Here is a 26,197-nt window from a genome sequence, read left to right as displayed (position 1 = left end):
AACTGCTGAAGCATGAGATGGCGGATAGTGTTAAGATGCTGTAGAAATGTGGTGTGGTTGGAAAAAATGCACAATTAAAGACAAAAATAAATGAAGGTGAAGCAGGTTGCTACTGGGAGTGTTTGTCCTACATATCTGGGGGGGGCAGGCTTACGCTGCTGTTAAATGCTGTTGGGTTTGGAGCAGTTTCATTTCCGGCCACTGTTGCCGGTGCCCTGGCTAACGTGAGCCTTCCCCCGTTGCGCTGCGGGCTGGTTGAACGCGCCAGGTGAGCGTGCGTGCTGCTGGGTGCAGGAGGGTGCTGGCGCAACCTCCTTCCCCTCCCTCGCCAGCTCTGGTCTCCTGGGTGGTGCTGCAGGAGGTGGGGTGTGCTGGGCGGTGGTTGTAGGGTGACTGCTGCAGCCTGCCCACAGGTGATTCAGCAGCCGGCGCGCACCACCCAGCTCCCCGGAGAGGGCTTCTGGGCCCCAGGGCAGTGCTGGGTCATGCAACCACGACCTGGAGGACAATCTTCAAAAGCTCTGCGAGAGCCTCCTACATGTGCCACTTCCGTGGGCCTTGCAGGGCCCCGAGTCCTCTGCACCGGGTGGGAAGGCAGGTCCCAGCGGGCTGCAGCCCATGGGAGGGTGTGGGAGAGGTGAAGACCTATTAGTGGAATCATCATCCACCCTCCCACACACCTTCTCTCCTGTAATTCCAGTTCTGCGCAGCCAGGCTGGCCCAGGAACCAAGAAAGCTCCAGAGGCTTCATCCAGATCTGCTCTATCTACAATGGCGAACAAATGCGGAGCTGCTGCCTAGAGCACATTGCTTCACTTCAGCCATTTCCATGAGTGTTCCATAGCAGCTGCGAATTTGAAAGTAAATCCACTCTCTACTGAAACATCATTTGGGTGCGCTTGGTGCTTCTCCCCGCCCTCCCACTGCCCTCCCCCCCGGACAGATATTCATCAGAAAATTGTAAATGAAAAAGGTAAAATGATAAGAATCACTTTGGTCTCTGCTCCAAAAGTTGGGGAAAAAAAGCAGTAGAGGAAACACTTCAGGACTGCTCTGTGAACACAGCAGAGATGTGCCGGAGCCTCCCCAGCAGCACGCTGCTTTCATTTTGAGAGAGCGCTCTTTAATGGAGTCTCTAAATGGAAGCAGGAGAACCTGACTCGCACAAGTGTTTCCAACCACCAGAGGTGCTGTCAGCCAGCTGCCCTCTGCCCCCCATGGCAACAGGAACACAGAATATGGAGCCATCTTCCTCTAACAAGAGCAAATAATGGGAAGCTCACCTTAATTTCAGCAGCATATTAAGCAGAATGATGCCAACTTACTTTTTGGGCTATGAGGTACCAAATGACTGAATGTCAAATATTTATTATACCCTAAAATCTAGCTTAAAAGCCAAAGCTTAATTGTTCTGTAGAGAGCCTCTTACAACCAAGGAACATCACTCTTCACAAAATCTGGCAACAGCTTGTTCATGATCAGCATTTATTTGACTTTAATACAAAATACCATTAAAAAGATGATAAAGAAATTAAAAAAAAAAAAATCACTACATCTTCTCATAAGTTAATTCATGGCCACATACAGTACATGTCTTTTTATATGTATCTTCATCAATATTTTCTTCTGGTCCATACTCATGTTCGTGGATACGAGTTTCTCTCTTCCACAAACTACTCCTCACGGCACGGCGGAGTTCTGATGAGAAACAGAAGAAAGTGTTAAGATTTTAATAAATCTTAAATAAAGGTTAATAAAACTCAAGCTAACCACTTTTCTGAGGACTACAGATGACTATCTGCTTGTTGCCAGTCTTACATAAATAATTCGGGGTGAGAATCTGGTACTGCAAGAACAAGCTTTGACTCGCCTTGCAATCTTCCCCTCGTTTGCATATTTTAAAGGATAAGAACTATACTAACATGAGATCTCACAGGAGAAGATTCTCCATCTAGACTAAGTACGTGTTGCCCACTGCCTTTTTGCACAAAGCCATTCAAAGGTATCCAAAAGGGGCTAGGGGGAATGCAGAGAAAAAGTTTCTATAAAACCCCTCATTGTTTTACACGACCGAGAAAGAGTACTTTTCATTCAGGTCACAGCAAGCCTCCCGACTGACTTGGCATTCTCCGAGCTTTATGCCCAACAGCGTGAGCTGCCTCTGCGGCAGCCGCAGCGAACACGGCGGGTTCTGAGAGCACAGCCTGGCAGCTCAGCCCCAGTTATTATCCGGATGTTGCAAGAGGGTGGCGAGCATATCGAGCAGCAAAACCTGCTCACGTTTCCAGCCAAGCCGTTCAGGCTGCAAACTCTGCCACGTTACGGCCCGTAGTTGCACTGAACTTTGGCATCTCGGCCGCAGCCCGCTGCCAGCCCATCATCGGTGGTCAGGACAGGGCTTTCGACCTCACGTTCCAGCACAGCACGCGCGAGCTTTCTGCCCCTCTGAACGCCAACGCAGCGCGCAGCACGGGCGCTGCGGGCAGCACACGCAGCACCGTGACCCACAGCTCGTGCAAAGGAACGAACACACGGCCTTTGTAAAAATTACTGGTGCGTCTGTGCCGAAAGTATTTTTCAAAAGTTCTACTCATTGAATACTCTCCTAAGCCATCCAGAAAAAACGAGCATAGCGAGCAGTAAAAACAGCAGCTGGGAATACTGTCAACAGTGGGAAAAGGCATCTTGTACCTTTATCTACCGTTATGCCACCTGAAGGCATACGTATGACAGAATTATAACCCACTGCCACAAAAACCTGTTCTACACAAGACCGGAAAAGTAACAGGAACAATCCATGGCACATTCTGGGTCATTAAAAAAATATAAACCCATCGTTATTGGTCTCTATGACTAACATCGTATCCATAGGACAACAGGGTAATTCAGGTTGGAAGGGACAGATCTCTGGCCCAACCCTCTGCCTAAAATAGTCAGCTATGAGGTCACACCAGGCTGCTCTGGGCTTACCCACACAGCTCCTGAAGGCCTCCATTTTGTCACAAGAAAGATTTTCTAAATACTTTAATCAGATGCAGAAACAAATTAAACAGAACTGTACTTCAGGTAGTGCAGCAGTAAGTTTAACCCTTTACCTTTAACTTTCTTATTAAACTTCTTCTGCTTCATCTTCTCTCTGTTGTCACGGCGGAGTTCCCTTGCTTCTTGCAATGCTTCTTCACTGCCCCAGACTTCGAGAGAACGCTTGATTACCTACGGGACGGACATAAATGTGTTTCTTTTTCCCCTGAAACGATAAAAGTAAACTATTCTAACTCACAAACTTAATTTTTTCCCTAGACATACACCAGCCAACCAAATCTTGCCCCTGCCTCCCATCTGTCTCTTCACTCTGGGCCCACAAACACAGCATTCCTCCCACACTGATTTTTAGTATCAGCTAGACTTAAGTTGCTCAGGAAAGTCAAACGCAGCTCTAGTTTTATGCATACCCACTAAAGCATCAGCATTCCTATAAAAGTGGCAAGCAGGAAATGACAGGAGCCCTGAAGACCTACTCGCCTTTCCTGCTGCCTCCGAGGGCAAAGCTGCAACACGAGGCCACAGCTGTAAGGGGCCACAGGCAGCAGCTGCCCCACACATTTCAGAGCAGCACTCAAAGGCCATGCACTTCATGACCTGTAACTGGGCTAACCACCGATGCTGTACTCCATTAATACCTTTAAAATGGTCTCACACACTGATATTTTCATTAATTTGGACCATGGATCCTTATTCTAACTGTAGAGAAAGTTTACACAAACTATGTCTAATATACTTAGCTTTGACAAAAATAATTGAGAAATCAGAACCGCAGTGACACCATTTTGGCTACAGAAGTTGTACAAAGGTATAAAGAGCTCTGAAATACGGTAAGTTTCTGTACCTGTAGCTTTAAATAAAGTTTCATGTCACCCCATCGTGAATTATGAGGGTTTTTCTTCACAATGAATCTGAGCACTGGCTCCCTCTTGTCTAAGTCACAGTCTTTAAGAAGATACTCTTCTTTTGCTTCTGTCCTTGTTATAAGCTTATGTTTTTCTTCAGCATCTCTGGAAGATGTAAAATAATGATGAGAAAGCTACACCTTAAAACCACGTTATTAACATCTAAGTCCCCACCATGCTAACATTCCTGAAATACAGGCAGCCCTCGTCCTCTTAGTTTTTATGTATGCAAATAACTCTGGATTCCAAGAACCTAGCTAAACTCTGGGAGAGGTTTACTGAAACGAATTTAAAAATTTCTCCCATTTGAGAAAAGGTAGGCTGAGAAGCCTGTTTTTCTAGAAGAGCTTTTATTCTATTGTCTTGTAAGAGGGAGTAAATAAAACTTAAAAGGGGTGTGAATAATTTTAGGTATTCGCCTAACCCAGATGCAATTCAAGAGGACAAAAGTACAGGCCTGACACATGGTCAAGAGAGAAAGAATGTGTAACACGAGACAGGTCAGATCACCTGAGAACATACACACTCCATATGCTTCTAGATTCCAGAAAGAGATTAGGAACACAGACAGACTTGTTTCTAAATGCAAGACAGTAGGCAGAGGAACCTTAAAAGATCATAACTTTTACCAGACATAATGAAAAACTGTGTAAGCACAGCAGCATTAATGAGTTAATGAAAAAAGTACATTTACGCAATCCTGACTGAAGTATAACTTTAATTGCCTGAGCCGGAACAACGTGCCAAACAGTAAGTGCTAGGTCATCACGGAAGTACTGCTGTAAATTTAGCTTTGCTAGAATTCAAAGTTCACAGTAAAAGCTAATGCACTGAGGAATCTCTAATGCTCAGCTACAAGAGCTAATTAATCTGAAGGAAAAAACCACTCCTGGCGCTCCCAACATGCCTTTTCCACCCATTGTCCCCGCAGCAGACAGCACTTTGTCTGTGCCGGCTCTGCCCGCACCACGTGCTGCCCGGCCGCTCCCCGCGCTGAGCAGGACGCTCGGAGCGGCCCGGCGGCAGCTTCCTTTTCCGCCATTCACCATTCATTCATCCCTCCCTGCCCCACGGGCGGCTGCCGCCTCAGCGCTGGCCTCACTGCCCCGCTTATCTCCGTGGCTTTGGGCGCATCTTCTGTGTTACAGATAAGAGCGCACGCTGCCTCCTGCCCAAGGACACCCCCCCGGGTCACTCCCCCGCCGCCCAGCACCAGCCCACTGCTGCTGACCAAAGTACTCACTTCGCCCTGGTTAATGCACTGGCACAGCAAATACACCCCTAATCCATGCTCTACTTCAGAAAGCAGGTAGTGTGTGTTCTATCACGTTTTTGAGTAGCTCTGGTTTGCACTCATTCATCTCCCTGCTGACAAACATACTAACTGCCCCCAAGATACCAATGTTTCCATAACGCTGTGTAAATAACTACCGTGTGCCCCAAGACAGGCCCAGGAGACAACGCTGCTGTTCTTCCATAAAGGAAAACGCAGAGGTTATCAGCCAACTTACATTCACTTTTTCAGTACGTATTAAGTTACTGAAAAATCTTGCTTTGCTGATAGACTTTTTTATTTAATTGAATTATTTTAATTAACTAAATTATTGCCAGCAATCTTTACATAAAATAAAGCACCCCTCTCCTAATTATTTGTAATACCTGCAATTATCACATGTTGCCCAATCAAAGTGCTGCATAAGGTAGGAATCCATGAATTCTTTGCCACAGTCTCCACAGATGAGATAGTCAAATTCTAGTACAGGTGCTAATGGAAAGAAATTTTTTTTAAGGAACTACCATGATAAAAACAAGCATCTGGAATTGGTATTATAGGCAACTTTACTAATAAGTTCTTATAGTATTTGTTACAGACTAGTTTCACCCCTCCATTCAAGTTTTCCAGAATGATACAGTACAAATTCAAATCCAGTAATCATGCAATCCCATTGCTGCCGCTATTATTTCTGTTCTTGCTGGAAGGTTCACTGTTTTAAGTATTGGATTTCAACATTCAAATGGACACATTTGTTTCAACTTATCCATTGTTTAAAAAGGGAAGAAAAAAAAAAAATCCCCACATTTCCGCATTAAATGCTTCACATCCCCCTGCTACAGCTTCCTCCGTTCTGGCCCTGCAAAAATAACGCCCTGATGCGGGAGGGCGTGCGGGCAGAGCAGGAGGAAGCGGCAGGGGGTGCAGTCGGCAGAGGGTGGGTACAGCAGGCAGCACACGGGAGCGGGCGCTGGAGTCACAGCCGCTCAGCCCCGCTCCCATCGCTCCCCTGCCGCTCCCCAAACCCGTCGGCGCGGCTTCTGTCCTGTCCCTTCCTGCCGGCACACACGTGGGTGGGTGGCCAGAGAGCTGCTAGGAGTGGAATGGGGATGGAGCTCCACTACAATCCTCTCCCCAAGCCCTCTCAGCACTGCTCCAAGCCCAGACATCTCAGTGCCGGACGCGGCTCCTGGCTGTGTCCTCGCCGGGTTCCATCGCCATCTGCTTCGTGTTCCGTGGGGCACCCACCAGGGAACACCGGCTCAGGGGGCTGCGGCTGTAAGGAGTGCTCCTTTAAAATAACGTCGTCATTCTAGCAAAAAATTTACGTTTTTATACATTTTCGCGAGCTAAAACTGCAGAATATTAACGGTAGCTGAAATGGAAGATTAATGCTTAACATGCAGGACCATCCATACATTTTTAATCGCGTTTGCATTTATAGCAGATTCGATCCAGCAAAGACGACATTTTATGCCGATTCAGTCCTGCTGGCAGCAGTGGAATGCTCAGTACTTCACATAGTCATGCTCTTACATCACATTTCATCATTTAAGGCAGTACCCCCCAACATAAAGACATTTTATTACAACAATCGCTTTAAGAATTACACAGCAAAAATACCCCCAGATCTACTAATTTATTATTAAACATTAACCCCCTCAACAGAATTAGCGCTGCTAATTGCTTAGACTCTTAATGAAATCTGGTGGTGATTTCTAACAAAGAGATCCACTGCACCAACGGCCCTGCTGCTGATTCAGAGCAGAACAAAGCGAGACAAAGGCAATCCCAGAGCAGAAAGTGAAGCTATTTTGGGATCCTCACTCCTCCATTTGCTTTCTGGAGGGAGAATATCGCAAGACAATATGTCGAAACCCTCTACCAAACGATCAGCAACTTGGCGTCAGCACGTTTTATGACGATAAAAGCCAGCACTGCACCAGTGCTCTGATCTTGGCATAAACGGTATAAATCTAAAAATTCCCACAACCGACGAACCCGCGCAAATTTACACTTACTTTGATCTCAAAATTCAAATTCCCGAAAGAAATAGTAGAAATAACGTCCATCGGGGAAAGGAAAAACCTGATATACCCAAGGGCACTGACTGTGCCCCACTTCCGCGGCTTAAAATTCCTCATTTTTAATTACCGCGTATGTGCTAGCCTCCTTAATGCTGGAAGAATCGGACGCGCCAGAAATGGATCACATCCAGAGCCGCGTTGGGAGGAAAAAGGAAGAAAAAAAAGGGGCGGGGGGCGGGGAAAGGACGAATAAAGGAAAAAAAAAAAGCCCGGGAAAAAAAAAAGGCGCCCAGCCCGCCCCGCCGGGCCGGCCCGCAGCCGGCTCACTGCCGCCCCCGCGCCTTCCTGCCCTCCCCGCCCGCCACACGCGCCCGGCGCCGCCTCCTCCCGGCGCCCCAGCCGCCGGGCTCCGCCTCGGCTGCCTCGCGGTTTTTTTTACCGGGCGGATGCACGATTTTCTCGGCGGCGCCGGGCTCTTCCTCCTCCTCCTCCTCCTCCAGGAAGAAGCCCCCTCCCGTGTCCACGACCTTGGGGGGGGCCCGCGCCCGCACGCCGCCTGCAGAAGACAAACGAGACGCCGCGTTAAGCGCCGCGGCGGGAGCGGCCGCCGGCAGGGGGCGCTCCCGCGCTCCCAGGCGGGGGGCCGCGCCGAGCGCGCGCGCGCGCGCGCTCTAAGAGGCCCCCCCTCCCCCCACGTGGGGGGAGGGGGGGCCCTCGCGCGCCGTGGCGGCGGCTTTCCTTCCCCCCCCCCCCCCCCCCTCCGCTCCCGCTCCCCCCCCCCCCTCTCCTCCCCGCCGCCTTGCGCCGAAACGCGGCGCGGCGCCCCCGCTCCCCCCGAAAAAAAAAACAAGTAATAAACAATAAAAGGGCGCGGGGAGCCGCTCGGCGAGGCCGGGCTCGTCCGCCGCCGCCATCCGACCTGCGGCAGGGTAGGGCCGGGCCGCCAGCCGCGCCTGCCGCAGTGCCAGCGCCCGCTGCCGGTTCCGCTCGATCTTCGCCAGCACTGCCGTCGAGAGGGGCGGCCGATCGCTCGCCACGGCTGAATCGTCCTCTTCTGGGGCCGGGGCCGCGGCCGCGCCCGCCATGGCGGCGGCGGAGCCGCGGAGCCCCGCGAATCCCCCCCGCTCCGGCAGCGGCGACTCGCCCTTCCCCTCGCCGAGCCGCCGCCGCACTGCGCCTGCGCACAGAGAGAGGCGGAGGAGGGGGCGAAAGGGGCGAGGCCCCTCGCGCAGGCGCGCAGCTCCCGCCCCGCCTCCCCGGCTCACCACGGCGGGCCCCGCCCCGCTGCCGCGCGGGGGGTGCCGGGAAGCGACGGGGGGGGAGGGGGCGCCGGGGCCGGAGGGGGGGGGTGGGGGCTGCGGGCTGCGTGGCGCCCGGCCAGGGGGGCGGGGGGCGCCGGTGGGCCCAGGGAGGGGGCCCGGCCGGGGGTGGGGGGGCCGGAGCGGCCCGGGCGCCGCGGGGCTGGGGCCAGGGGTTCCAGTCCGGTGGGGCGGGGTGGGGGAGGGGAGCCGATGACCCTGCGATTTCCGCGCTGGGCCGCGTGTGCCGTTTCGAGCGCTTTCTGCACCAGCCCCCGCCTCAGACTTGAGCAACCCTGTGCGAAACGCCCGGCCCCGCGCTCCCCACCCCCCGTGCGGCAGGAATTCCTGAGCAGCGTCACCCAGCAAACGCCCTTTTGTCCGACACACGCGGCCCGGCCCGCGCTCCCCTCCCGAGTGCCGGCATGTGGCGGCTCTGCAGCGCGGAACAACATGGAGGCGCCGGGCGGGCCCGTCCCCTCCCGCACACAGCGCGGCGGTGCCCCGCCACACCGCCCGCCGGGACAGCGCCAGACACGTTTCTTCCCTGAGAACGGCACTTAACGAGCGCCGCGGCTCCGCTAGTGCCGTGGCCGTGCTGGCACCGCGGCTGTGCCGGCACCCCGTCCGTCCCCAGCCCTGGGTGGCGGGAGCTGTGCTCGGCGTGGGGACCGAGAGCTTTCGCGGCCAAAACCCCCCTCGCTGCCCTTAATGGTGTCGCGTTATCCAGGCGGCAGAGCGAAGGGAGGATAAATGGAGCCTGGAGCCTCCCTTATTGATGAGATACGCGCAAATGGCTTTGTCATGCAAATGTGGCTCTAAGCCACTTTCATATAAAGCCAGCTTAAAACTGAATAGCCCGTGATCCTCCCTCGGCCGTTAGGCTGGGCCTGCCCTGCCCTTGAAGCAAAGGCGATGGGGAGGCTGGCACAGATGTTTGCTCCCTCCATGCTGAATTGCTGTGACCTTACGGCACACAAAAAAGTCTTCCTCCCCCGAGAGTCTTCCTCTGCCATAAAACTAAAGTAATTTCCTGCAGGCCCTTCCCTGCTGCCCTCGGAATGTGTCTCTAGCGCCTCTCCGCTCCAGCCCCAGCTACCCACAGTAATTACCTGCATGGGCTCTTCTGCTGTGTCAAAAAAACACGTTTCTTTTTAGCATGTCGTCCATGCTTGGTATTAACTTTCAACAGCAGCCAGCAGAGTGTGCTGTAAACGCTGTGAAAAGAACATTCTGCTTCTGGGAAATTTATATATATATATAAATATATATATAAATATATATATATATATATATTTTAAGTGCAGATGAAGACATTTTAAGTGGCTCGAATATTTGAATGAGTGATAGGTAGTTCCTGCTGTCAACTAAAATACTTCTCTTGTCACAGATCACGGAACCTCTTCCTTAATAATTAATAACCAAGTCTCGCTAAACCGTCTGCTTTCAGCTAGATTGCTTTTCAGTGTTTGTATAAAGTTGGAGAAATGCCACAATGAACATGTCCAAATACCTTTTACAGTCAAAGAGAAGGGTCTGTAACACAAGGTAGTTAGTAGATGAAAGTATAAATCGTAATCCTAGCCAACAGGAAGCGGCTTATGAAATGGTGCAGTACGAGCATACGTTTCTCCGACCTGATTACTCTCCTTTGGATTTACGGACAGTGGAGTTACAAAGAGATTAATAAACACATTACAAGTAACTAGAATAAAACTAGTTTGAAGTAAAGTGTGTACTAGATTACTTGGAAGTTGAATTGTTTACTCGAAAAAGCAAACACGTGTATATTTGGATCCCGTATTTTATTCTGGTGTTGCTCTTTTCTCCCTTTTTCTGTAGGAGTAGAAATTTAGGGAAGAGTGAACTTTTCAGTTGTGTTTAAGGAGTTAACAAGTAGTTCTGTATCATTCACCAACCGAAACCACATTAAAGTGAAGTCACAATTGGGACTCTGCGTAAGGGTTTTAAGGACAGAAGGACATGGTTATTATGCAGCCAAATTGGAATTGGGATTAAAAGAAAATCAGAAGATGCAAACAGAAGCAAATTCAGAGGCAAAGCACTCACACAAAATTGGCTGTGGGCCGCAACTATCCGTGCAATGCAGCTAGTGATTTATTAAGTTGAGCTGTTTTAGAAATGGCGTTTTTTTTCCTCAGAGTCAGTCTGACAGGGCAATCACAGCAGAATATTCTCCCCAGTTCTCCTTCTGACCAGAATGAATCAAATACAGTGCTCCTAATTTTCAAGGTCATGGGAAGGTAATAAAATTAATGGTTATTCATAAGCGGGGGTTGCCAACTGTCTCATATGCACTCCTCTGGTCGTGCAATAATGCTCATATTTAATATTAAACATACATGGTTTAAAGGGTGAACATGAGTTAATAATCGTAACAGTATGTGTGTTATAGATGGTTTTTCAGGTGCTGCACACCAAGTAATACTTGATATTACTTGGCTGCTGGTAGCCATGCATTAAAAAGTAGCTGGCATTAATTGGCAAGTGTAGACACGCATTATTTCATAGCCACGGAGAACAGCATCAGTGAATAGCTGAGTGCAGGGAGGCAGCTAAGCAGTGCCTGGCAACTCATCACTCCTTTGGCAGAAAGGATGAGCAGCAAGATGAGAATGTTTGCTGACTGTACAAAACTTTAAAAAGTTAGCAGGGGTGAGGGTCATCTCTGAAGAACTGTGGGTGATTAGGCAGTAAAAAAGTAGATAAAATGCAGAGGAGATAAATGCAAGATGACATATGTGTGGAAACCTAGTCCAAACTTTGCATAAAGGATAGTGCTATCTGAATCGGTTGCTGCCGCTCAGGAGCGAGACTTTGTGTATGTGTGGCCTGCATAAACACCAGCGTGGTGTTTGGAAAAGCAAGGCACGTTTTAAGGAAAGCGAGGGAGAACAAAGCAGGGAACATGTTTATGGCACTCCACAAATCTGTGGCGAGCTCGCACGGTGAGCTCTGTGCCCGGTTGTGTTTCCTGCTTTTCAGAAAGGAAATGGTGGAACTGGAAAAGGATAACAAAGATGCTTGGCTGTCTGTGCCTTGTGAAAGGAAAAAATGAGTTATCTTGGAGTTTTCACTCCAAATAAATTACTCAGGATATGCTGAGGCCTGTCACATCCTAAGTAACCTGGAGGCTGAGGGGGGTGGCAACTGACTTTTTGAGTACGAACCATCAGATTTGCAGTAGTGGGAGCCAGGCTCTAAACAAACGAGGGGACAGTTCTCCACATGAGATATACGTGCGTAGCGCCTTTCTGAATGGCACACTGGGTACAGGCTGTTTCTCTGGGGTGCGGGGGAGATTGAGCAAGTATATCGGAAGACGGCTGTCTTGAGAGTTAGTGAACGAACACCCATTCAGGCTCAGGAAATCCCAAGAGCTGAAAGCAGCTGGAGGATGTACGAGTATTGCAGAGGAGGTATTGTATATTTGCCTTGTTTTTCCTCTTCCCTCCATGCCCGCCTGTGGCCTGTGGTGGAAGCAGGACATTGGACTGAATGGGTCGTTGTTCTGGGGCCATACACCTCCTTCCCTGTTCACAGAGAATCATGCTGTAACTGATACCTGGACACCTGGAGCCACATAATAGCAAGTAAGCCCATGTGATGGGGTATTTCAAGCTAGATTCAATGTTCATCTATACCAGGAGTTATTATACTAACAGAGCAGCGGCTGTGCTGTGTATTTCCATTTTGGCTTATGATATACTTATTTCTCTGTGTCTGCAAAGTCTTAATAGCAATTTGTATACAGTTGCATTGCAGTTGCGTACCTACAGGCAAAACATCTTTTCATCCTCCCTCAGTAAAAATATTTGTTCCATGAGAAACAGATCTAACAAAGTCTTACTTTTCTTTGGGTTTGTCTTTTGAAGGAAGTGGCTGCGGAGAGAAATGTCTTTACGGCTCTCCCCCCTTTCTTTCGCCCTCTCTTTTTCCCTCTCTCTCCCTCTCCCGCTCCTTCTCCCTCTCCCTCTATTGGACGGTTCTGGTGGTAGCATCCATTTTAGCCACATTTAAATTCTGTAGCCAGCAACTGACCAGCCGATACGCACAGGCTGTTGGCTGCTGCCTCTTACAATGACTAAGGCATTGGATTTTGTCCAGTGACTTCAAATGCTTTTATGCGAGAGAACAGTTCAATTGCATCCTTAGGGATGTAAGGCAAAAACCACCATGCCTTTTGCAATTATACTTCCATCAAATTTTTAGTTTGATACACCCATTTCTTATGTTACCTTAGGTAAATAAATTGCAACGTATTGCTGGCTTCTTGGTGAAAAAGAAGCACGTGACTTACGAAAAACGAAGGGAACTTGTCAAAACCGGAGAGTGCACCTACTTGGATTTGTGTGTTCTCTTTCTGAATTCACCTATGCCATAGCTCATGGATCAGAGACACGCAGTGAATCATCCTGTTGGACAGAATGGGACATGCAGAGTAAATTAAGTTTGTCATCTCTCTGTGAGATTTTCTCACTTGCTCACTACCTGTAGGAGGGGATTTTCATAGTAATGTGACCTGTCTTCACGCTCCATTTATCATCTCCCAATTGATGTATATAATCTTGGTTGAATAGATAGATAATGGAGGAAACACGTAAAGTGTTGAATGCTTGAGCAACAGTTCTGAAAAGAACAGGTAGGCAAGAGTTGAAGTGCAAGTGTTTAAAGACAAAAATTGGCATTCTTCCCTGACAGGAGGTCTTAATACAAGTTTGTTATTATTTTCTCATTATAGGATATGACAGAATGTGAAATTACAATGTAAATCTCTTTCATTTGCTAGCATTGTACATTACTTTTCTGTTTTATTACTTCTAGTGAATAAGACTTTAATGTACTTGCTTTTAATATCAACAGAAAACAGTGGTTTCACATCTATGAACAGGAAGATGTCAAGGCATGATGAAAAAATGCTGGATTTTGCTGTTTCAGAGATCACCACAGAGCTGACTACACACTTTTGCTGTTGATTGGCAATCCAGAAAGATAAAAACTCTTCTACTGTTTTACCAGGAAAATCATATTTCTCTTCCATGCACATGAAGAATGGAACAATGTGGCAAAATGTCAAACATGTTCTGTAACTGCAGCCTTTGATGTCTTCAATACAAAGAATAAAAACATCGTAAGAAAGTAGGAAACTGTTTGTTCTGAAACCAAGGTACTGGGAGGTTTTTCTTGCCCCACCAGTGGGAGTTGGAGGAAACACCCTGGAACTGGGTTTGAAGACCTCTCTTAACTGTCACCAAGACAAACTCTTCAGGTTTTGGTGTTTGTGGTGTTTTTTGTTGTTGTTGGTTTTCTTTGGTTTTTTGTTGTTTGTTTGTTTGTTTGTTTTTTCCACAACTGTGCAAGGCTTGTTGTGTAGGGATATTCACATCTCACCTAAAAGGGATGTGTGTGTTGGCAGATTTTTTGACCCTATCAATGTTCCTATCTGGCCAGTTGTTTAATCCATGCAAGAACCCCTCCTGTAGCAATTTAGAAACACTAAGAAACTGCCTAATGCTTTAGTCACTTTTTATTAAAAGGATCTCAGGCTTTTCTGAGACAGCAAATCAGTACATCACCTATTCTACTAGTCTCCAAGACATGAGATCTGGCTGTATGCATGGTGAAAGGCCAAGCATTCTGGAGAAAACTGTAAAATTCTGTAAAATTCTTCCTGAAGCATTGGAGGAGATTGAGAATATAAGTATTTATAATTTTTGCTTTATTTCATTCAATGTATGAGACTTTTTTTTTTTTTTTTTTAAAGCTATACCGTAAGGAGATTGTTTTCTATGATTGCTTCCAAGTCAGCCTGACTCGTTCCTATGTACAAAGTAGCTGGAACATAAAGCCAAAAAACAGCTGACAAAATCAGCTATAGCAAGAAAACAATGTGGCAGTGACCAGGATTTAAGCAAGATGTATCAGTTCTGGTACCTGCAAATCTCTGCAAAACATTTTGGTGCCATTGTCCATGGGTTTAACCAGATATCTCTGCAGAATTTGGTTTCCTAATATGAGCTGCAAACATGTGATGAGAAGTTCATGTCATAGTGCTGACCACGTGCGCCTCCAGGCTCCGTCCTGCTCATCAGGACAGACGCCAGCAGGAGCTGTGGCCAGCACTGTGGAATTGATCGTGGTGATAGGACCACACATTTTAGGTTCACACCAACCTATCTGCAAGGGAAATGGGAAATATGGAGCCAGCAAATGGCCTAAGCCTCCCAGGAATGCAGGACCAGTGGGAGGTGCTTCTGAGGGACTATGCCACCCACAGCATTGGAACCTTGGATCTATTATTTCAGCATGACCACAAAATAGTTTCTAGTTGGGGTCTTCACTTGCTACCCGGATTCCTTCAGTTAGTTCATTTTGTTGTCTTAGGTTTTGTTTGCTTCTTTGTGGGTTATTTTGGTTGGGTGGTTGGGTTTTCGTATTTTTTGTTTGTTTGCTGGTTGCTTTTGTGTTTGTGTTTGTGTTGTTGTGTTTGTTTGTTTTCCCTTGAGGAAATCCTGGAGCTGCTTGGACAGAAAGAGTAGCAGTGACAACAGCAATTTAACACACAGCATAGATTGATTTCTTTCCTGGAAGAGGGAAAAAATGGGTTCCAAAAGTTCTAACACACCTGATTTAGCTGAAACGGTTCATGCTCGAAGAAAAATTGAAGAGTTCCTGATGCCCCTAACTCCTTTCTTACAGCTTTGAGACATAAACTACACTCCTGTGTTACTTCCCCTTCGTCCGAATGTTGCTGGTTAATTTGTTCAAATCAAACTGTTGCATAGCAGCAGTAAGGTAAAAGCAGATCCTCCGATTTATTTTTGAGATTGGTTTGCCCTCTTTCAGAATCAGTTTTCTTTGTGGTACAGATATGCTGAGCTTTGCCATTTGCTGGCACTGTTTTTCTGAAGGGCATGGTATGTCCAGTTATCGCCTAGAGGCGATTTTCGTGAAGAAAAATAAAAAAAGAGGAAGAATAATAATAATAATGAAAAAAAAAAAAAGTATTTTCCTGACCAGATTTGGGACTGAGTTAGTGACTTAGTGACTCAGCACTTGTGTTGCAGGGAACCGCACTTCCTTGGTTTTTGCTCAGCCAGAGTTTTAACTCAACAGAGGTCAAAGGTTCCCTGTGTTCAGCATCCTCTTTTTGAATTTGGAGGCAGTGAAATGGTTCACCATTGAGTGAAAACATCCTCAGCGCTGTCTGGCCTGACACACGCGGCCCCCAGCCGCTGCTGCACCACCAGCGCAGCCCTGTGCCGGGACGGGGGGGTCGTTTTTGTGAGCCTGGGTGCGCTCTGTCTCTCAAGGACACTGTACATTGCTGTGGTTAGCGTTGAACATGACCAGCTCGGGTTTTGTTCTGTCAAAGTTCGGGTCATCCTCAAGTTACATTTTTTAACTTCTATTTGTCCATTTAGAAAAATATTTTATTTTATTTTATTTTATTTTATTTTATTTTATTTTATTTTATTTTATTTTATTTTTTTTATTGGGTTTATGTTTGGTTGGTTGGGTTGGGTTTGTTGGCTTTTTTTTGGGGGGGGGGGAGATGTTTGTTCTTTTTCCTTGAGATCTGCAGGACGTTCTGAATGTTGCAAGAAAAAAGGAGTTGGTGAAGTCCTGGCCGCATCTCATGGATTTGTTGCCTTTTACCTTGGTGTCTACCAAAGTCTGAAAGTGCCTTTACAAATCACATCAAACATCCATGGACTTGGGCTGTTTATCTGCACTAGCAACTCCGTCTCTTCTCTGAGCAATGTAACTTCTTGTGGTACATTCAAAAGCACCGGAATGCTTTATCCCCATGTCTTTGTTTTCTGAGGCTGTCCCTCCTGTTGTGTGTGAGAGTGCTCTTTGGAACATTTTAGTGCTGTGACATACAATCTCAGTTTCTGCTCTAATACACTGATAATTTAAACACTTTTCCTTTTTTGTTTCATAATTTCATTAATTCACTTGATACTGTGAAACTTGGGCTCTTGATACTTCTCACCTTCCCCAAAATGATAGCTCTGAATTACACACTGCAGCAGACTTCTATACAATATAAAACCAGCTTAATTTAGGCAGAATCCTGGTTGCAAAGTTCCTCACAAAGGACATCAGTTTTCTTGTTTACATGTCAAATCCCAGAGGACCCAGCCCGTAAATAGTATGCTTTTGTGCTAGCAGATAACGTGAACTTTACTTACTAACTTAATCATGCAATATACTGCTTAAGTGAAGACTGGTGTGATACTAAGATGACACGGCAAATTCTTGTGCTGTGGTACATGTGTTTGGAAATTAAGTGCTGGCAAAACATGCTTGCTGGCTACTTGGTGTTCAAGCTATTCTTCCTAATCTTTTGTTTCTGGAAAGACTCTTATCAGTCAGTCCCTTACCTTTGACAGTTTCTGCTGCTGTAACTCCTGCTTAGTCTGACTAAAGCTAACTTGACTGAAGGTGCTGGTAAGTTACACACACATTCCAACCTAGTACTTACGTTCTGATTCTGTTCTTATGTTTAATGATTATCAGATACTGATTTCTATGTTATCTTATAGTAAATTCTATGCTGAGGCATCTTTAAAAGTTATGATTAAATAGGATGTCTACACATTCCATGATTGCATCAGAGAACTGCAACAGATCTGTAAAGATCAGTAAATTATGACTCCCTTTTACAGTAGCCACATTGCTTTCTTCTCAACAGATCATCTTTATGCAGCTGTACATTAATTACCTTCTCTGCTAGAGTTTCTACTAAGGTCTCTGGTATGGACGCCAAACTCACTGCTTGGTCATTTTCTGTATCTTTCCTGAGGCTTTCCTTGACAAGTTTGAAAATTGCAAATAAAAAAATTGTTTTGCCCTATGCTACAGAAAGTGTTAAGATATTTGTATTAAATGCATAGCATTTTTGATGAACAAACAAGATAAATCTTGCAGTTGTGTCTGTTGGACTGATACAGCACGAATAACATACAGCTTATTCATGTGAATATTGTATTAAACTTTCTGGGTACCCTGTTGCAATGAGAAGGCAGGTACACTAATGTCTTACTTTAAAAGGTTTAATTAATATCTGTGATAATGACCACTAGAGGGTGCGTTTTTAACTGTTCAATGAATGCCATTGGCTTTTCATCCCCAGAGCTAATGAGACAGCTGATTTTAACACTGTAAAAGTATAAGTGAATTTGTAATAAGTGGAATCTTGCTAAATTACTTGAAATCAGCCATAATGCTTGGTGTGTAATCCCCACCTGTTGGAACGATAAAGGACTCAGCATTCCAATTCAATATGAATCACGCAAAGCCATTTATTATAGAAACAAGCCTCCTTATATATGCAACTATATTCTAATCACGCGTCCATGCTCCAAGCACGGATTCGCTAAATGAGTATCATGGGTGGTCCATGCACTGGAGTCTCACTGATGATACGTCCGATGATTCACGCCACGCCAGGACCCCGCTGATTGAGGAACGCCCCTCTTTCTCACAGCAGAGTCTGTTCTCAGCTTCTCGAAGCGGCCTTGAGATTCCTTTGAGCCTGACTAATTCAGCAACGAATCTTCATCTATCAAAACCCCTCCATACCCACCCAAATACACTTTCCTCTAACTTAACACTAAACACACAGCTTCGCTTTAAGGTACTGTGGTTTTTTACATTAATATGACTGTAAGAATAGCAAGATTTTTCGTTTACTTCAGTTACAAGTCTCACACCTACAAAGTACCTGTCAAAATGTTTCATATTTGACATAAAAGTCAATAGCTCTTTTCCAAAAAGAAAAATAATTTCAGTGTTTGGTACTGCAAATACTGTGGTCAAGTTTTTGCACTGGACAGCCTTCTGCAGAAGGACTTGATTTTGCTTTCCATCTTGTTAGTGATCCATATACTGAATGTGTAACTTACTGCTCTGTTTTCAAAGACACCTTGTTTTCCATGTCCCAGAATTTTTCATTTTTGGTGAGTGTTATGCCCCTGTCTCCCCACGTGTAAAATGAGAGTCTGTACACCTTGGTTTAAAACTGCCGCTTACACTTCTGAAAGAGAGGGGATGCAATGTGAGAGCAGCGTTTCCCGCCTGACCGCCCATCAGTGCAGTATGTGCGTTAGATGTGGTTCGGGATGCAGGTCACCCCCTCGGATAACCTGGTTTTAGATGCCATCATCGGGCTGCTGTATTTGCACACACATCGCTCCTCTTTTGTGCCCGTTTGTGCTGACACCATAACAACTTCCAAGCGGACCACCCGCCCTGCAGAGCAGGAATGCTTTTTACGCAGTTGACAGACCTTTGAGTTGTTTCATTTTTTTTCTTTTTTTTTTTTTTTAATCCTGTTCCTCCTAATCTGCCGTTTATACAACAATAGATGCAAATAATCGTAGCAACGTTTAGTTTTCTGTGTGTTCATGCTGCTGCAACAGAGCGTTTAGACTAGAGGAGGGAATTTTGCCTCTCTAGAGGCAGAAGCTGCTGAGATTTACTCTCGCCGTAAGTCACACTGTGCAGTTTTGAATGAAGCTGCCAGCTTCTGGCCGATTCCTTTTTCTCTTTCTCCGAAACTGAAAGGAGGCAGCCCTGAGAGGCACAGCAACTGAGGCGAAAGCTGCTGAATTAACCCAAACCACAGCTCTGCCGCTCTGGAGTCAGAAATCCAGGGGCTGGTCCACACGCAAGGGCTGCCACCCAGCCTGGTGTCCCATCCTGACCAGGGCACCTCCAGCAGCACCGGGTGCCTCTGCCAGGAACAACCGCATCTGTGCTGTGGACACAGCATGGAATTGCTCTGCTGTGTGTCTGTCGAGGGTTAAGATTGCGGGGTGACAATACAACCCTGGCAGATGTATTGTTAACCCCCTCTCCCCCCCACTTCCCCCTTTTGCCCCTCCCTCTCCCCCCTTTCCACTAAGGACAGACGAGGGAAAGAAGGACAGAGAGAAGACAGTTGGAAAAATTAAAGATGTTTTACTAATGCTACTAATAAGAATAGAGGAAAATAATACAAAACATACAAAACCAATCTTGAAAGTCTCAGCAACTGCAGAGCCGGCACCCGAAGTCCTGGATTGAACTCTGCAGCCACCTGGAGCTGGATTCAGTCTCTCACTAGGCCTCAGTTCGCAGGGACGACTAGCAAGGTCCTCTCCTGATGTCGGCCATAGGGAAAAAGGAACAAGATCCTCGTGATCTCCCATTTTATATGAAGTATTCACGTGAATGGAATGTTATACACAGTTGGCCTGTTTCTTGGTCACTTGTTTCTTGTCGCCCCTCTCGCGAGATGTCCATCCATGCTTATCAACAAGTTTGCATTCCATTGCTACGTTTACCAAAACATGTGTCTGGTTCTCCAGGAAAATGCAATTAATATGAAGGCTTTAGCTAACAGGCAAAGTTCACTGAAAGAGAAACTTGTTTTTAACAAAACCAGGACAGTGTCGAAGCAAATTTCCTATACTTTCTTACCGATTATTTAAATTACATGTCCTTAAGGCAAACACCTAAGAAAAAGAGCATCCTTTCGGTGCGCTCCCCAGGGTGAACTGTGGTGTACTCCTTTGGATTTAATGTGATGTTCTGTCAGCACAAAAGTCATGTCTAAGTCACGGGCACATGAGACAGCGTCCACAAACCCCTGTTGGGCCTCTTTAGTGAGGGCTCCATCAGGAGTGTCTGGTGCCAGCGGTGAAGAGAGCTGCTAGTAAGATGGTACAAGATCACATAAAGGATTAGGAGCACAGTGCTCGTAAAAATTTCTGGACACCTATCAGAAGCAGAGAACCAATTAATTAAACAGATCTGCTCTGGGTGTCCTCCTGCTGGCTCACAAGATATTAAAGTACTTGGAATCTTTACATTAAAATTGTCTTCTATAGGAAGTGGCTCCTTGGTACATTGACATGTGTCATTTGTCTATTTTCATACACTAGCTCCACTGATTAGCAGTGTGTAGTCTAGTTAGGGAGAAGAAGAGGAGAACCACTCAGGATGAGGTAAATAAGTGCAGCCTTCCATACATTTTGAAGACCTTGGTATCTGGGAAGTGGCTTTAGAAACAGGATTTTTCCCATGTGGAAATTTTGTCTGGGCCAAAAACCAGAATCTGGGTTGTTTTCCATTATTTCTGCGTGACTGGTAGTCTATTGAAAGAGCAGTGCTGTGTAACGCAACAATAAATATATGCGAATGCACAGTCCATATCCAGGGATCCTGAATGGCAAACACAAGACATGTGCAGACCTAATTTTTTCTGTGAATACAAAATGACCCGAAAGATTCAAAACATTGCTCCATGATTTCTGTGATCAACCTGCTTGTGCTCAACCCGTCCTGAGTGTTCTGGGCACACCTGCAAAATCACCCTCTGCCTGCGCTCAGGGAAATCAGTGTGCACATTTGGAGCTCACTATGGAACTGCTGCGCAGCAAGTATGAGTTTAGATGTCATCTGCTAGAAATATGGGAGCCTTATACAGAAGTGTTAGTGATTATTATGTCATTACTCCAACTGAGAGTCCGATTTGGGATGAAAAATCCTATGTCAAATTTATGTTTGAGGCATTTTGGCTCCAGCCACAAAGTGTAAAGCATCTTTCACAGGATTACAACGTTTGAACACCGTTGTAAGACTGTGTAGCATTACTGGATCCGTTTCTATCGCTTCTGAGCCCTCCAGCTGCATAAAAAGAGCAAGTGATTTGAGGTCCTTCTTGCAAAAGGTACAAGGCAAATGTACATTAGAGTTTGCTTGCTTGAGTAGTTAGATCTGGCCCATCTCAGTGCATTCAGTGCTAAACAATTGTGAATTTGCTTAGTAAACACCTGAGATGTGCCAGAAACTAGAGCAGTAAGTGGAACAAAAAGGAGGTATATGCTCTGAATTGCTTTCTTGCTTATCTTTTCAGTCAGTTTACATGCACGTGGATAGTGTCTCCAGCTTCTGCAAAGCTCTGTGAGGTGTGTGTTCTGCTTCCTGAAGTGTGCTGCTAGTGACAGAAGATGCTATTCAGGTCCTGTCAGTGTTGCAGTAATTACTCTTCCTTTACACCAGTAAGAGCAAATTGCAGACAGAAGAGAGAGAGAAAGAAAGAGAAAAACAATGTTGTTTTTATTACTGAGAGGAATGAGATGATTTTCATGAAGGAATTCAGCTAAGGCTGCAGCTCTGAGCTCTCATGTGTATACCATACCTCTTCTGTAAACTCCAACAAATGGACTTCGCTTGCCTTTTGCAGCTGTGCAAAAATTCAGGCTTCACATCTAAGCTGGTGGCTTAAACTGTTGTTGGCATTAACTGAGGTCTATGAGAGACAGCTAGAGACGATCTGGACTCCGTGCCTTAGGAAGCAATGAGTAACACGAGCTACCGGTTTCTCTACTCTAGGGGTTCAGCGTTCACCTGATTCCATGCAGGACAACAGGCGAAGTGTGATTGCCTTGTTCCCATATATTCTATCTGAGCAACAGTTCCTCAGGGCAATGAAGCTGGTGCTGTAGAGCCTGGCAAACCTGGTCAACAGCACACTGAACTTGGGTAGAGCTGGTAGGTGGTGCTTCTATTTAAAGAGTAATTAGAAACAAAAGGGATTGCTTGCTTCTGTTTTCCTTAAAACCTTCAAGTATTCCCCAGAGGGCAGTACGTGAAGGCTGCTACGTGCAGGATCCTAATGATGACTCTTGATGGCTTCCTACTCTCACCAAGGCCAAGAAGACACCTGTGAGATTTGTGGAAATCACTATTACAGATAATCCTTCAACAAGATCATCAGAAAAGTGACTGAAGGTGCTTCAGCATGTGTGCCAGGTACAGGTCCTCATGCAAATCCCTTCCAGCACTGCAGGGCAGGCAGCGGCGCAGAGGTCCTGTGTGAGTCAGAGAGCTGACAGCTGAGCACTGAACCACTTGAGAAGTCTGGGTTGGTGTCTCAGTTGGACATGGAGGATGCTGTTCTTCTATCAAAACCACTTACGTACTTTGTTAAATGTGAGTTTGTCTCGTGTGTTTTTGAGCCAGGCAAAACTGCTGGACCTACAATAACTAATGGTAGTGGTTCACACAGCTGGATTGTGTATGGTAAGGAAAAATACCTCCTCTGGCTGAACGTAAAGCCGCTGCCTACTAGTTTCATTTGTTGCCTCTTCATTCTTGTACTGAGAAACACAGGAGTAGTTGTTGCTTATTGACTTTCTCCTTGCCCCTCACCACTGATGGGATCTACTGGCAATCAATTTGTCTTGATATAGTTGGCTGATGAAGAAGCTCTTTCTTCTCATCATCCTCTCAGGATCTGTGTGTCCTTTTCCAGTTCTTCCATCTCCTTTCTGGGCCAGGGAGATAAATATTACTCCAGTGGCATTGTAAGAGGTATGTGAAAGAGGAGAGCTAAAGGGTGATCAGATAAGTTTAGCATGGAGGAGAGAACTGGCCAGTTGTTGGTTGTTTATCAAATCTTTTCCCTACTGTGTGAACACTTCTCAGTGATATAGACAAAAGTTATGACCCGGACAAGATCTTACGAGCATCACTGCCACCTTCTCCTTTGTCCGGGCCATGGTTCTATAGGCATCTTCAGTAAAGATCCCAGTGGTGTTGTAACCATTTCCATGTTGCCTGATTTGCTGCCTGCCAACATGCATTTGAAAACAGAAACAGTCCCTTACCCTGCCCTGAAGACAAGAATTGTATTCTTATGAGCGCATTTTTGAAAAAAAACTGCTCAGTTTGTTTCATTCCCCTCTTTTCTTTCCTGTCTACAATGGTCAAAAGGTGCTGTTTCAAGGTGGCATCTGAAAACTCACTCTCACTCATTCGCAGCAGAGAGGTTAAGACAGATTGTACTATGACTGCCTCACAAATGTAATCTGGAGATGTTTTCCATATTTGTTTCTGGCATCAGTTTCAGAATTCAGACCAGTCCTCTGTGTGGAAATGGCTTTGTCAGGTCCAGGTGCTGAGACTAGATGAAGCATTTCGGTGGTGGCCTTTAAGGCATAAGCACCCACAAGACTTACTCTACAGTGGGACTAGGAAGACTGGAAAGTAGAAGAGACTCTTCAGAGATGATGTGACCCATGAAGTGAGGCTGCTGGACAAAAATCTGTCAGGAGAAGAGAGTTCTTGCAGTGACTTGCTATGGACCCTGGAGGCCCCATGTCAGGTAACACAGGAGTCATTCCCCCTGCAAGCAGTTTTGTGTGTGTCACAGCAGGATCCTCACATCCTGAAAGCATTTCAAGTTAAGCTAATACCACAGTTATTGAAGGAGCTGAACCCATTGGTTTTGCTATTAGAAAATGGCTTCTCACACATACGTGGAAGAATGGAGCTGGTTTATCTTCTGAGTTGCCTTCTGCAGAGGAAATAACTATGGGAGGGGTGTGTGTGTTTGGGGAGAGGAACATTAAACCTCAGCTCAGGCTGAACAGCACTCAGGATTGTAGATGGGGGAAGGCTAGCAAGATCTTCTATCTGCTTGCATTGTTTATTGAATATTTGTAAATACATGGATTGGGATTTGGCCTAGGAGTAAGAACTCAGTTTTGCAGGCACAGCCCAGATCTCAGTTTATTGTGCAGGGCTTCTGGCAGCCAGAGCAACAGATACTCTTTGTGCAGATGTGGCTGTCTTAAAGTAAGCAATGAACATGCAGGAAGGTGGCAGAAGAACAGGTGAAGCAGTAATATGTAATTTTCTACTAGAAGTGATATGCTAAGGAGATGCTCTGTGCTTTTTTTCAGAATTATCCTCTCTTGCTGTTGGAATATTTTCTCCTTTAAAGTAAAAAAAACAAAACAAAACAAAAACAAAAACACAAAAAGAAAAAAAACACCAAAAAAAAAAACCCCAAAAAACCCAGCTGAAAACCAGAAATGATACTTTAAAAATAGCCCAGAGAGCAGCAAAGGACAGAATTTTGCAAACCATTTTTTCAAACCATAATTCCTGATCTCTTTGCCCACAGGCCATCCCCACGGTTCAAGGCACAACAGTTCCACTGATGCTTTAGATACACATAAAACAAGGGGCAGCTCTGTAATGCTGTGAGATCTGTGTCACCTACGATAAGAGAAGACACGGCATGTGAGCTGCTTTGGCCTTAAATCCCACAGCATCTGTCCTTCCCCATCCCCCAGCTCTGCCTCATGACCCAAATCTTCAGATAAATACCATCTCTGTGATTTTATTTAATTTCTACCAAATCCTGCAGGGGATCTTGCACATCTGAGATCTTCTCCCTCTGGCTGCATACCCAAGAAAGGGTGTTAACAAACTTGGAAGATGGACAGAGGTTTTATGCTCCCCTATTATTCCTTGCACCAAATGCATGCCCATTGGGGGAATCAGGTTATTTTCTTGTTCAAGAAGTCCTTGGAGATGAACCTCCTTTCAAAGTCCTGGCAGGAGAAAGCTGCTTCTTCTTGTAGCAATGGAAATACATACCATGAGAGGAAAAACTGGGGTAGGTGGGATCCGTTTTCCCTGGGGTGGAGAAGAGCTGGTTGGTGTAAGGGGATATAATTCATACAAACTCTGCATCCCCGGGGTATCTATCTGACCATGTGTTGCAGCAGCACTGCCAGGTTTTTTCAGCCTGTGGAGATTGCCGAGGTGGAGGAAGGGAGAAGCAGCCCCTCTCTGTGGGGTATGGATGTTTCACACTGTGGTGTACAGTGCTGCTGGGGAAGATGGATGGGAAGATGCACCAGCTGTGTCAGGACAGGAACACCAAGGCATGTCCACACTGGTGAGCGAAACAAGACTTGTGTTCAGTGTTCCACACTGTCCTTGCCGCTGCTTTGGCTCACACACTCCCAAACAATGCCCAGGCATAGGAGTGTTCCCCATCTGCAGGCTGGACATGGCCATCTGGTGTGGTGGAAAGGGGATGTAACCACACAGACGTGGGTAAGGCTGTGCTGGTTGGCCTCCAAGTTATGGGATAGTCCTGGATTATTTGAAAGCTCCTGTAACCATCCTCACCTGCATCTCTTCAAAATTCAAGCACACTTAAGGTCCCAATCACACCAGGCTACCTGCACTCCTGGGCCTTGGGCACCATTTTTCCTTTAGCCTTCATTTTGCTGACCAAAGCCAGCCCCAAGTTACTGAGCAGCAACTGTGGAAAAGGAGATGGTATGAGTGTATATACCTGTTTAGGTGACATGTTGCTTGGAAGGGTGCCCCGCAGTCAGCATCACACTGGAGCTGGGATGTGTTCCTGCCAGGGCTGTGGAGAACAGACCTACACCAAAGTGCAAGAACACAAAACCAGCATGGCCTGCTGTGTTGCACCCTTCAGCTGGAGGATGGAGCTGGCTGAAGTGCCTCTCTCTCTTTTACCTCCCAACCCACTGTGCATCACAGGGTGTGCAGCTGCCAAAAGGAAAGGAGGCTGAGGTCTCCATGCCTTTGTCCAGGTAAGGACAACTTTTGTGTCTTCTGTAAATGTTAGAGTTGCCACCCAAATGATGCAACTCCTGGACAGCTTAAGTTCTTCTGCCATGTGCCTCAGCTCCTCAGAATATGCAGGAAACTTAAGCATAAGTTAACACTAGTGAGAACAGACTTGTCTGTATTGCCAGTCTTGCTGGGAGAGTCCCAACAACCTTTTAAACAGCAGGGACA

The 26,197-nt window shown here is 46.2% G+C and overlaps 1 protein-coding gene across 1 annotated transcript; it reads right to left on the bottom strand.

Annotated features, from left to right (window-relative positions):
• Positions 1-1,382: 1,382 nt before the first annotated feature.
• XPA (XPA, DNA damage recognition and repair factor) lies at positions 1,383-8,421 on the bottom strand. The gene is made up of 6 exons (XM_080362464.1): positions 8,167-8,421; positions 7,687-7,803; positions 5,607-5,712; positions 3,887-4,052; positions 3,096-3,213; positions 1,383-1,698 (listed from the first exon to the last, which is right to left on the bottom strand). The coding sequence occupies exons 1-6, from the start codon at positions 8,330-8,332 to the stop codon at positions 1,550-1,552; spliced, it is 822 nt and encodes a 273-aa protein (XP_080218590.1). The 5' UTR covers positions 8,333-8,421; the 3' UTR covers positions 1,383-1,549.
• Positions 8,422-26,197: the final 17,776 nt, after the last annotated feature.

This window comes from Nesoenas mayeri, assembly GCF_963082525.1.
Source record: "Nesoenas mayeri genome assembly, chromosome: Z".
NCBI classification, from domain to species: Eukaryota; Metazoa; Chordata; class Aves; order Columbiformes; family Columbidae; genus Nesoenas; species Nesoenas mayeri.
This window is presented reverse-complemented; position numbering and strand designations above follow the sequence as displayed.